The 12,398-nt window shown below is 31.9% G+C and overlaps 2 protein-coding genes across 2 annotated transcripts; both read right to left on the bottom strand.

Annotated features, from left to right (window-relative positions):
• Nucleotides 1-400: 400 nt before the first annotated feature.
• Nucleotides 401-6,022, bottom strand: LOC121204812 (beta-adaptin-like protein A). The gene is made up of 11 exons (XM_041075371.1): nt 5,757-6,022; nt 5,091-5,607; nt 4,867-4,991; nt 4,515-4,713; nt 3,913-4,141; nt 3,631-3,797; nt 3,335-3,544; nt 2,740-2,850; nt 2,451-2,627; nt 1,144-1,590; nt 401-925 (listed from the first exon to the last, which is right to left on the bottom strand). The coding sequence occupies exons 1-11, from the start codon at nt 5,807-5,809 to the stop codon at nt 635-637; spliced, it is 2,526 nt and encodes an 841-aa protein (XP_040931305.1). The 5' UTR covers nt 5,810-6,022; the 3' UTR covers nt 401-634.
• Nucleotides 6,023-7,333: 1,311 nt separating this feature from the next.
• Nucleotides 7,334-8,164, bottom strand: LOC121204814 (60S ribosomal protein L39). The gene is made up of 3 exons (XM_041075373.1): nt 8,012-8,164; nt 7,742-7,845; nt 7,334-7,610 (listed from the first exon to the last, which is right to left on the bottom strand). The coding sequence occupies exons 1-3, from the start codon at nt 8,012-8,014 to the stop codon at nt 7,562-7,564; spliced, it is 156 nt and encodes a 51-aa protein (XP_040931307.1). The 5' UTR covers nt 8,015-8,164; the 3' UTR covers nt 7,334-7,561.
• Between the last annotated feature and the right edge of the window lie 4,234 nt (nt 8,165-12,398).

The raw sequence follows: 12,398 nt of genomic DNA on the forward strand, positions 1-12,398 counted from the left end.
TGAAATCCTCCTTTTTTTTCACAAGATTTCTGAATCTGTTAAAATATATTTTTTAATTAAATCAATATAAATTTGCCGAATAAAGGCGTAATATCCTCTGATTTATTAAAATAATTTTAAAACTAAAACATTAAAATCCTACAACCTTAACCTTCTACCATTTACCGATACTACACTAGCAATTAAATAAATTTAGTACGCATCATGTATAAAATAAGTTCAATCTAATTAATCTTTACATAATTGACATGAGAAAGAAAAAAACACTATAGATTTACATATAAATAGTGCCAAATTTGCTATCTAAGACTTTACTATTGAAGTATAGGCATCATTCATTCCTATTCTGGAATCACATTTATTAACGGAATTTTAGATTTGAGGTTTCAAAAAATATATATATAATAACTGAATTATGATGGAAATTAAAAGAAAATGTACATTTCAAATTACATTCACAGACATCTACAACTACAAAAAAGAAAGGTAAAAAAAAAGAAAAGAGTTTTCACAATCCTCTCTGCAAAAACAATTCAGTTCAATTTCTTCCAAAAAGGAAAAAAGAAATTTCAATATAAAAAAACTATTCAGAACATCTTACCCATAGGCATTAAATGAAGAACAGATTTAGGGTTCATGAAGTACCAAATTTGGACAAGGCTGATTCGAAAAGTGTTGAGAAATCCTGAGATGTATTTTGATCGTCGGCTTTGATCTTTACTTGCGCTTTCGCCGATGATGTGTTGATTACACATTCGACAAGGTAATTAGATGATTCCTCGAATTTTTGTGCAAAGAAGAAAAACTTGAAGTTAGGGGATTGGCCACCTGACGCTATGCAGTGGATGGAATGGCTTTGCATGTGTCGAAGTAACGCTTGAGGAGCCGTCAATGCTGCAACACCTTGAGGGTTTACCGAGATTTCCTGCATTAATTAAGGACATGTTGAGCTCTAAGAAGGGAGTGAACATATAACCACAGTTTCTGCTCCATGACTTAAGAGCTGACATAAGGGACCAGATTATCATAGCATAAGTGATCAGCTAGAAACAAAAAAGTCCGGGAAATAAAATATAGTACTAAAATAGAAGCATCCTCGCATATTGTTTAGCCAAGAAAAGGTTTTAATGTTCAGAAGCAAACCTGCGACAAAGCAACAGGCAATTGGCGCCACTTCTGCTGAAATGTGCTTGGATCTAGAGCAGCTTTTGTGTTAAGCTTCAATTGAGGAGGAGACGGCACAGCAGGTGTTGCTGGTATGCCAAGACCAAGAAGATCGTCTATTGCGAAGCTTGCTTGAGGAGAATGGCCTGCCAAGGTGGGATTTGAAACTGCCGACTCTATCTGTGCTTGTGAGGCAAAGACGGATGTAGACGAACCATCATAAGGAACAGTATAAGCAGAACCATTATTGCGTGAACCTTTAGTTTCTTCCTTCTCTGAAGTAGTTAAAAGCAGATCCTTGTCGTTTTCCTCCACCATCTGAGTAGGAACAACATTATTTGCTGCTTCACCAATAGATAGATTTCCAAGTTCATCTGCAAACTCAAGTGGAACCCTGTGTTCCTTGTCTGTAAACATGTAAGATGGCTGCAGATATTTATGAATATCAGTTAAACTCAATTCCTTTATGATTTGAGTAACACACCAGAAGAACCTAGGTTTCTAAAATGAGAAGCAATTACATGTAATACACTAAAATGTCTAATAGCAGAATGAAAATTTTGCATAAAATGAAGAAAATGATTGGAGAGGCACAAAGCTGTTATTAGAGAAGTCAACTGTTTGGCTCTCAACAGTAAACAAAACGAAGTTGTTGCAATTTGTTTCACAGCTATCACAGAAAGATGATAAGTTGCAAGTCCATTCCATGAGCATTGTTGGTAGATCTTCCATTGGTTGTTAGATTTGACAATGATGCAAGATAAGGAACTGACAAAAGGGAAGAATGACTTAAGAAATGCAAGTATTTTGTTATGTAATACCTTAACTCATTTAAAAATGTATGGAAAGAAAAAACTCATTCACTCTTAAGTTCACAACTAAGTGACTTGTGCATGAGGAGATCAAGTAAATAAGACCTACTTAGGGAGCCCCATTTTGCTTAAACATCTTGGTCTAGTGGTTTCGAAGGAATCAAGCCTACACATCTAGGGGAGTGTTAAATAGTGTAATGTCCCAAATAAACTTTGTTTAGGTATCTTTTAGAATTAATATCCAGACTGGTCCTCATTGCCAAGTAGCTTTTAGGTCACAATGTTTGAATAGCATTTTCATTGCAGACATTTCGGCCCAACTTGAACCAAGGCAAACTCCTCCTGATACAAGCCTTATATTTTTCCCCCTTTAATACGCAGTTTGGATGCTTTAACAGCCCATTGCAAGAGCTTTAAAATGGTCTAAAATAGAAAAATACCTATAACAAAAGGTTGGGAGAATCTAGTAGTTACCTTCTGGTATAAGACAGATAAACTGTTAAATTCATCAAATATCCTATCTTTAATTTCACTGCTTTGAGTATCAGCAAAAACAGAAACAGCTTGCTTTGGAGGGTTCACCACACGTTCAGCTACAGATACATTATACCGTAAAATCCTATAGTAGAATAGCGCTCTGTCATGAACATCCTGCAGTCAAGCTGAAGGATCAATTATCGTTTCCAGAAAAGAGCTTGACAACTCAAACAGTACTATAGATGCAAGAGCCGGGAAAAAAGAAGAAATAAAAAGACATTCATACCTGGTGAAAATCAGCAATACCTGCAGCCAATGCAGCTCCCAATGCACTTTGGGTCTCAGGAGGCCTTTTGAAAAAGCACCTCATCACAGCAGTGAGAAGATGTAAACGAACCTGTAGAATTCCATATTCCATCAACCAAGTAAATGAAGCAATTCATAACACAGATTTTTTAATCCAGCTTTCAGAAATTCAGTATAAAAAGAGGCTCAAATTCTACTATCAAATGAAAACAAATGCTCAATCTAACAATAACAAAGAAAGCAGCAGTGTCCTTGGTTGTGGAATGAGATGAGAGACGACACAGCTAGGAAGGAGAGGAATGAAGGGGGATGTGACAATATTGCGTGAATCAAATATACAAGTGTGCAGCATAGCATATCCAGTAGAGAGACATGAATGAAAACATCAGAGGACCAACAAGGGTTAGAAATGCCATAATAGATACAGCTGAAAGTTGAATCAACTGGCTCAACAACCTCTTTTTATCTTCACAAGAGAGATTCTAAGAAACAAAAACTATAATCTGAAATGGTTCAGAAAAACAGAACATGGTTTAACATGGAATCATTGGATAATATCCATGAAGGTTGATTACCTCAGCAGAATGCTCCTCATCCCAGTTTTCAACTAAACTCTCCAAAACATAAGGAGCATCTTGCATATCCTGAGAATATTCCCCCAACATCCATATAAGAGCTGCCTTGGCTTTTGGTTCCTGTACATTTTTGCTGCTTATGTTCCCAACCACTGCAATGCAATCATGGCTCCACTGAGGATATTTTCTAAGAAGATCTTTCACAAGCACCTGCATAAAAGAACTCATAAATAGAGGAATGTTATGCATATATTTAAGAGACCAAACATCGAGTAGGGGTATAAATATTTAATTACAAGAGCTTCAGCAGTCACGTAGTCTTTCTCCATTTCAAGAAATTGAAGAAGTCTATCGACAATTGCATTAACATCATACTGCTGTAGTGCTATTTTGCCAACGGCTCTGATTGACTCTCGGGCAATTGGGATATCAACATTTGCAGCATACTCACATAATTCAGTGACTGAAATTTAGTAAACAATGATGCATATCAGAATACTTGAGAGGAAGAATTGAAAATTTACTGATGTCATCTTCTCTAAAGAGGCCCTCAAAAGAAACTAAGGCTGTTTACTTACCTATCTCATAAGTATTGCTCTCATTTGCCACTGCAGTCAACATTTCAAGCTTCAATCGTTTGACATAAGATGGTTCATTATACTGGCAGTAGAAATGTTTGTAGTCTGAGGAGAACACATAAGGTGCTCGCATAACCAAGAGATGTAGATGACTTAAAACTGCATAAGACTGTTCTGGGCTTCCTGAACTAACAAGGGTCAACAGCGGTGCTTTGATACGTTCATACACCTTTACAACAAAAGAATTTCGTTAGAAAACTCCTGATTCCGTAAACTAGTATAAGAGTATTACTAATCTATCACACACAATCAAGTATAGTTTAATAATATCAAGGCCATGTATGATGATTCACGGTTGAAGACACATGCCCAGATTTGCTTCAATGACAGGAAATTAATGACTAAATTACAAGCTTTATACAGTTTTAGAGAAAAGAAAGGGGAAGATATTGATGGCAAACAAAAGAAGCACGAATTGCAGGATCAAGATTAACTGAAAAGCACCTCCTTGATAGTAAACATGCAGGAGATAGCTTGATTGAAGTAGAAACTTAACAACTTGCCACATTTTAAAGAATCACATAACAAAGGCTGGTAGGCACCTGTTGATGAACATCAGTCATGGACAGGGTTAACTGTAAAAACACTCTGATAGTGGCTAAGACAACAGCGCCATTTGCATGCTGAAGTCTATCTTCAAGGAGATTCATAATGTCAAAAATCTCACTGCTGTCTGACGGAACATATTTAGTCACCAACTCAAGCACAAGGCACTGTGCCCATTCACTAAATTCCTTGATCCTACACATAAAAACCCATTTAGAAGCATTCAATTAATAACATCATAGCACTTAGTATTACATATACAGTAGCATAAATGACAGTATAATCACAAGAAGACAGTAAGAATTGAACTTTCCCATTGATTCTTCAATTTTTATCCACGGAACATACCGATTCAATAGGTAATATATGACTGGCTTGCTAATCAAAGCTTCCCTTTCCCTTGATGCCTCTTCAGATGTGCTAGCTTCCGCGCTCCAGATCTCTTGTAATGCAGACAAACAATTTGCAACCACCTAATGAAAAAAATAACTCATTAATCTAATGTACAAGCTAATCCACAAACAAAAATAAAACGTTAGACAATCAATTCAAGCTTTTTAACTAGCTCTCACTTGAGTATCTGAGTCATGGAGCATCAAATGCTTCAGTATGGAAGGAAAATCCGCATCAATACAAGTTGAAGCTGAGATATGATAAAGCTTCAAAACTCCCATGACCGCCACCATTCTCACGTAACTATTACCATCTTTCAATCCGGATCCCAACGGACCTACCAAATACTCCACCAGATTCGCCACACGCAACGAACACAAGCTCCGCAAGGCTAGCCCTCGGATCATTGGATCTTCATCGCGGCAATCCCTTTGAAGGAAATTGATGGTCAAGAGAGCGAGATCGGGGTTGACTTTGGCGTAATTACCGACGTAGAGGTAACACATTTTCTTCAAAACGATGTCAGATGTGGCCGAGCACATCACCATCTCACCAAAGAGGGAGGACACATCGATTCCAATCGTCATATAGGAGATCACTTTTTTGAAAAGCTCTCGCTTCGAATCATCCACACCCGGTGCTCGGCTTCCAGCAAGTTGCCGGAGCTGGAGTTTCAAATCGGAGACTTCACTTTTACTGTTAACCATAATAAGAACGCTTAATTAAAGTTCCATAAAAAAGAGAAAGAGCACTAAATCAGAATTCGAAATGATAAAAATTAAAAAATAGATTGACAAAATTGCAGCAAAAATTGAAGGATTGGAGCATGAAATTGTTATAATAACCCAGAAGGTTGAGACGGCGACGGTGATCGTTGGGACTGAGCTGGAGGCGCCATGGCTGGTGGTTAACTGATTCAAAGTTCAGTTTTAAAGAAAGATCTACCAGTAAAACAGATCGGCCGTCGAAGGAAAGATACAAAATGGTTGGGATTGGAGTTAAAAAGAGTGATTTTGTTAGACGACACCGTGAACAAGCGGTGCGCTTCTCTATGTTGTAAAATTGTCACGGAGATTTTTTTCTTTTACAATTTTTCTATTTTACAACCATATTTTTATCTTTAAAAAAAATAAGCTAGATGGTTGCTATTAAAAAAAACTATAATTTCATCACTCTATCATTAAATGATTAATGAATAATAATTTAATATTTTTTAAATTAGTATAATAAAAAATTTAATTGGTAAATATTTAAATATCTGTAAAACTTTGCAACTTACGCAACGTATTTTACAGATTATCTTTTGGTTTCCACTAAAGGAATTATTGAATCAATAACATTTTGGAATATTTTTATGAAGTGTTAGGTTTGCAAGTAAATTCCTCAAATAGTGAGCTATATCGTGCTGGAGTTTACCGATCTGAATTGCAGGCTATTGTGGAGTGGATTGGTTTGAAGATGGGTGTGTCGCCAATAAAGTATCTAGGGTACCTTTGGTGACAAGAAATTTGGGGGATAGTAATTGTGCTTCCTTAGTAAAAAAGAAAAAAGAAAAAATAGAATCCAACTTAAACAAAATTTTATTTCAGGTTAGATCCATAAGTACCTCTAGGCATAAACAAAATAAGGTGCTATTGCATAAAATTGTGTGGAGAGGCCTCACGATACCTATGTTCTTCAATTGCCAATTCATAGCAGACTAGTTTCTTGAGGTTGATACTGCGTTTATAATGTATAGGGGCATTCATCTTGAATAGGCAACATTCTTTTAATTAAGAAGGACCCAGATCGGATTGCTTTGTATTGTGATAGCATTCCCACAAGAAAAAGTTCACTTTAGGAGGAAATTTGATTTTCCACAACACCTTCCAAATTTATTTGGTGTCAAAAGCATCACCCCTCCCCACAACAATTCAACAAAGTCATAGGCACTAGCCAATTTGGCTATCAAGAATCATGCAACATTTCATGGAAGTGGAAACAGCCGAGGTGGTGGCTTGAATGAGGGTCAGGCAACCCAACAAGAGAAAGTAAATTGACCTTGTAGTCACTTTTTTAATCTACCTCCACAACAAAACCATAATCCAAGCTTGCTTAAGAGGTTTCATTGATGCTGGAGGCTACACATCCAATTATCATTACAATTTTGCTGACAATCGATGTATTCAGTTAGCGCTTTCCTCTACTAATATTGTTCAAAAACTTGAATTACTCTAGCTCAACTCGATTCCAATCGAACTGAGTTCAATATCCAAGTAGATTAACACGAGTATATTGTTTACTCAATTGTTCCAATTCATGCTATGTCCAAGTTTTACAGACCCCAAGCAATGTAATGGCAAATAAACTGCAAACACTGCTCTAGAATTTCAATGCTATCAAAGTAAATAAATGACAAGATTTGGCTTAAACAATCTCAGCATTACTGAATAATAACAGTTTTCATTAATTCCAAAGAACATAATGATTCAGTTTCATAAAAATTCAAAGCTCGAAATCAAAACATTAGATAGACAACAGTCGAAACAATGGCTAAATATCGTCAATAACCATCATATAAAAACGTTCAAGGCCACATCAAAATTTCATGAAATAAACAAAAAAACAGAGCTTTGCGTGAGTACAAAACTACAAAAAAGGCACATAAAGCTTAGAACCCTAGCTTGGTACGGCGCCAGTGCCTACGCTTCGCATTGTACCTGCAGTGCACCAAAAAAGCGAAAATTAAAAGCAACCCATCAATTACTACTTAGAAAATACTCAAAATGAAGCAATAACGAAAACTTGTAAACATTTGAAGCAAAAAAAAAAATTGAAGAAATATAGAGACCTAATGGTGTTATCGGTGCGCATGCGGATCCAATAAGGGATAGGCCTGTTCTGCCTCATCTTCTTGGCCAGCTTCTTCTTGATTCTGAAAGTCTTATGTGAAGGCTGCAATGCCAAGAATAAACCATTTAAAATATCAAACAGAAAGAGATACCATTTTAAAACTCAACCTTTCTTCAGAGATTGAAGCAACCATTTCAGCTAAAAATGAATGGGTCAGCAATTATTATCAAAGGTAAAGAAGAAGGGGAAAGGAAGTAGGTTGATTTACCATGTTTGGCGTGGCGGTTGAGAGGAGAAGCTGCTATACAAATCTCTCAACTTCGGAGGTGGAAAACGCTTCAACAAAATGAGGATGCTTGCTGGGATTTTAGGGTTTATATCGTAATGGACGTTTCGTGGACTTTGAAAATGTGGATTTGTGTTGGTGATTTACAGCCCAAATTAAGGTGGGTTTGTGATCCCGTGCGGACCACTTCTTTTAATTGTTTGGGCCTTCTTCTGGGTTAATATACAAATTGGTACTTGAATTTAACTTTAATATTCAAATTGGAATCCAAATTTTTTTTGTCCCTATTTGTACATGAGTTTGGCTTCAATATTCAATTTAGTACCCAAACCAAATGGTAGCATGTGACTTAATGAATGTTTGACGTGCATGTTCTAGTAAAAAATTATAGATATTATAGATACTTAATTGGGACAAAAAAAAACTCATTTATCAAATTGAACATTAAGATGCTTAACTAGGACAAAAGAAAACTCAAGTACCAATTTAAAAAAACTCAAGTACAAACATTGAAACCAAATTTAAGTGCAAAATTAAACATTAAAACTAAACTCAGGTAGCAAATATTATATTAACCCTTATTGTTTTAAATACAATATTATAACCTTTTCTCGGATAATTAACAACTTAATATAAATTGATTTTTTTAATAAATTTTGCAATTATAAATAAAATACAATCGAAAAAAAAGCTTTTATAATCGTAATTTAAATCTCAAGTCGGATTGTCAGGCAACAATATAATCTGGTATACCATGGATGGACCATGCAAATTTTGTCGTCAATCACTCTCCTTTTTATCTCCAATGCTTTTACTTTATTGTTTAGTCTATAAATTTTGAACATTTGTGCATGTGAAGATGTATCCGAGTACATACATTAAATTTAAACTCAAAACTAATTAAATATACATCAAATTATTGAATCAAATCTATATAAAAATTGGTATCTAAATTTAATTTTAATATTTTATTTTGATATTTAGATTTTTACAATTTGGTACGAACCCATTAATTTATACTAGATGAAATTTAACGCATTTGAATGTAAACATTATACGATTATGTTTAGTAAATGGAATTTCAATTTAAGAATTATTTTCTAAAGTTGGGATTTTCTTTTAAATAAAGGAAGCTGCAAATTGAATAGTGACTTGTTAACATGTATCCCACAATCAAAATCACATTGAGTGCCATTCTCATTAACAAAAAAACATTAATATTTAGAGATACAGTCCTTGTTCATCAAAAGGTTTGCCACTATAACCAATATAGAGAGAGGGAGATTTGACCAAGTTTAATAGTGACTTAAATTTAAAAAATATATATATCTGTGTTTGTCAATTCAAAGGCAAAAATTATTTATATTAATAGAACAACAAACAACGGCTAGCTAACTAGAATTGCAATATCTAAGTGCTAAGCATACTCTCAATTCATATTTCAACAATTTTAAACAATTTTTTACTATGTTTTTTAAATAATTTATGTTGGTGTTTATTTTTTTCTATTTTTTAATAATTAAATAATTTATTACTAAAAACATTGTTTTTTTTTGTTTTTATTTTATAAAACATAATTTTTAAAAAGAAAGTGACTACATCAAACTCGATTAACTTTAAACTTTTAAGGCTTTCACTATCACACTAAGTTGGAGGATGATCACAATACAACTTCTCAACTTTATGAACCGAAAGATATTAATACTGAATTTATTATTATCTATTAGGATAATCAACTTTATTTGTAAGATGAGGTTAAAGTAATTGCTTCATGTCACACCCATTGACGTGGACCATTTTAAAAATAAAATAAAAATATGGCACTCAAATTTTGGTTTATTTGCCCTTTGGAAACTTTAGAATTAAATTCGATTCAATTTAATTTTTAATGGTTATTCATTTTATTTATTTTATTTTATTTTTTTATTATAATTATCTTGAATTTCTAAAAAAAAATAGATAAAAAGGTTAATTGAAGTGTTAAAATTTTAACAATATTGATGTTACAACCTTCATGATAATTTATGTGTATTTCATTATTGATGTGAATATTTTTAAAAAATATATTATATTTTTTGAAATTTGTTAAAAAAATTATGATGTACAAATGGACTATCACATAAATTATCATATCAATGTCGTAAAAATTTTAACAGCCTAATTAACTTATCCTTTTAAAAAAATAATTTAATTTAAATTTAAATGTTAAGATCAATAAAATAAACAAATATTAAAAATTAAATTTATCGTTATATATATCTTTTAAATTCAAGTAATTCTCCACTTAACTTGAATTATTATTATTAATTACTATTTTTTTTTAATATTTTCAACAAGATGAAGACTAAATGGGAAGAAAACATTGCTTAGGTTGTAATTGGCTTGTTGACCATCAAAGGGATTTGTCGTGGATTTAAAGTATTTAATTAATTAATCATTAACCAACTTGCTTCATCGAATTATATACATTTCTCATTTGTGAGCCTTGTTGGATCTATCCCTTTATAGCTATATGACATCTAACTATTGGACTGTTCATTAATTATGATGTTAATCACCATTGATCTTTCATTATCGTATATAAGCTATGCTTTAGAAAATATAGATGTTTTTCGCTAAGATAAATAAAATACATTTACAAGTATATAAATATCTGACTAATTATAACATAAAATATGTTCACATGCAAATATCATGTCTACCCATTGCTTTGCTTCCATGTTCCACTAGGAGACTGTTGGCAGATTAACTCATCGATTCACTTTATTATAACCATATAAATGTATACTTAGATATTCTTTTACATATTTAAATTATATATATTTATATAAAATTTTGACACGTTAGTAATTTATATAATATAAAATTTTGAGATATTCTAAGAACATATTCTACTGGTTTTCAATTTTAACAGTCTCTAGCGAAAATTTTAATTTTAGACTAATGAATATTAATTTTTCTTAAAATTTAAGTATAATATATAAAAAAATTGATCTTTTTTATATTTTGAATTAAAATATTTTGCATTATAAATCAATTTCTAATTTAAGCTGTACAATTTTAATCTAAATTGAATTAAATTAAATTAAAATTCTAAATTGAGTAAGATAAATAAAAGTACCATAAAAACCCCTATATTTGTAAAGTTAAATTTTGTCATCTTTATTAAAAATGGATAAATTAATTTTTGTATATTAAATAAAAGAGTAAATTAATTATGTTAAAATTTTCATTAATTTTTATTATAACTATTTAACTATTCTACCATCAATTTCTAAAAATAAAACTTGATTTAATTTTTAATAAAAAATAATTTATTTTTTAATCTAATACATAAGAATTTATTTACTCATTTTTTAATAAATGAATAAAATGCCATATAACACGTAAAATAAACCTAATATACTTATTTATACCCATCAGTTTGATTAAAGCTGCATTTCGGTTCGGGTTTTCGGTCCGGAATCTAAAGTAGAACCTACGGTTAAACCGTTTTGCCAATGGGAAGATGAAACAAAAGCAGGGGCTGCCCTCAGAGCAACAAAATAAATAAATTTTAAAAATTTTACTATTTTTGGTACTTCTCGTCTTGGGACACCCTGACCTATTCTTTTCAAGGACACAAATGACACCACCCTTCTTACTCTCCTTTTTATAGCGTGGGAATCACCGCCCATATTTTTACAAAAGAATATCGAATATTTATTTATAAAGTAGTAATATTTTACGACTAATTAATGTACCAGAAAAATGAAACGATGAAATATGTTTAGCAAGGAATTTTCTTGAAGTGGAACGAAGGGAGAAAATCAGTCAAATGTGCTTGTTTAAAATTATAGTTAGTTTTTAATATATTATTAATAAAATTTTAATTAAAAACAAATTAAAAAAATTACATTTTTTATTTTTTAAATAATTAAGGATATTTACTTTTACAAGTAATGCTAGAATAAAAAGTCAATGTCTTCTAATCGAAAAAGTGAATGGTTTTAAAATATAGCTGAAAAACGTGAAAATCAAAATTTAAAATTAACAAATAAAAATATTATTATTTTATTTTTACCTATAGTCAATGAAATAAAAGATTTTAAAAATAAATTTAGGAGGTAGACATAACTCATGTCTTCTTTTTTTTTAAATATGTAATTACAAATAATATATTCATACAACAAGAAATAAAATCAATTAAGTATCCACACACATGTATAAATGTGCATAAAAAAACTTAAACCTAAGCATTATTATTATTTGAATCGAATTATATTGTTTGGTCGAATTAATTAAATAAAAAAATCAATTGATATATTAATCTGGACATAAAGATTTAATTAAATGTTAAATGAACTACTTAAAATTTAAAAAAAAGTTT

The sequence above is a fragment of the Gossypium hirsutum genome, chromosome A08, assembly GCF_007990345.1.
Source record: "Gossypium hirsutum isolate 1008001.06 chromosome A08, Gossypium_hirsutum_v2.1, whole genome shotgun sequence".
Lineage (NCBI taxonomy): Eukaryota > Viridiplantae > Streptophyta > Magnoliopsida > Malvales > Malvaceae > Gossypium > Gossypium hirsutum.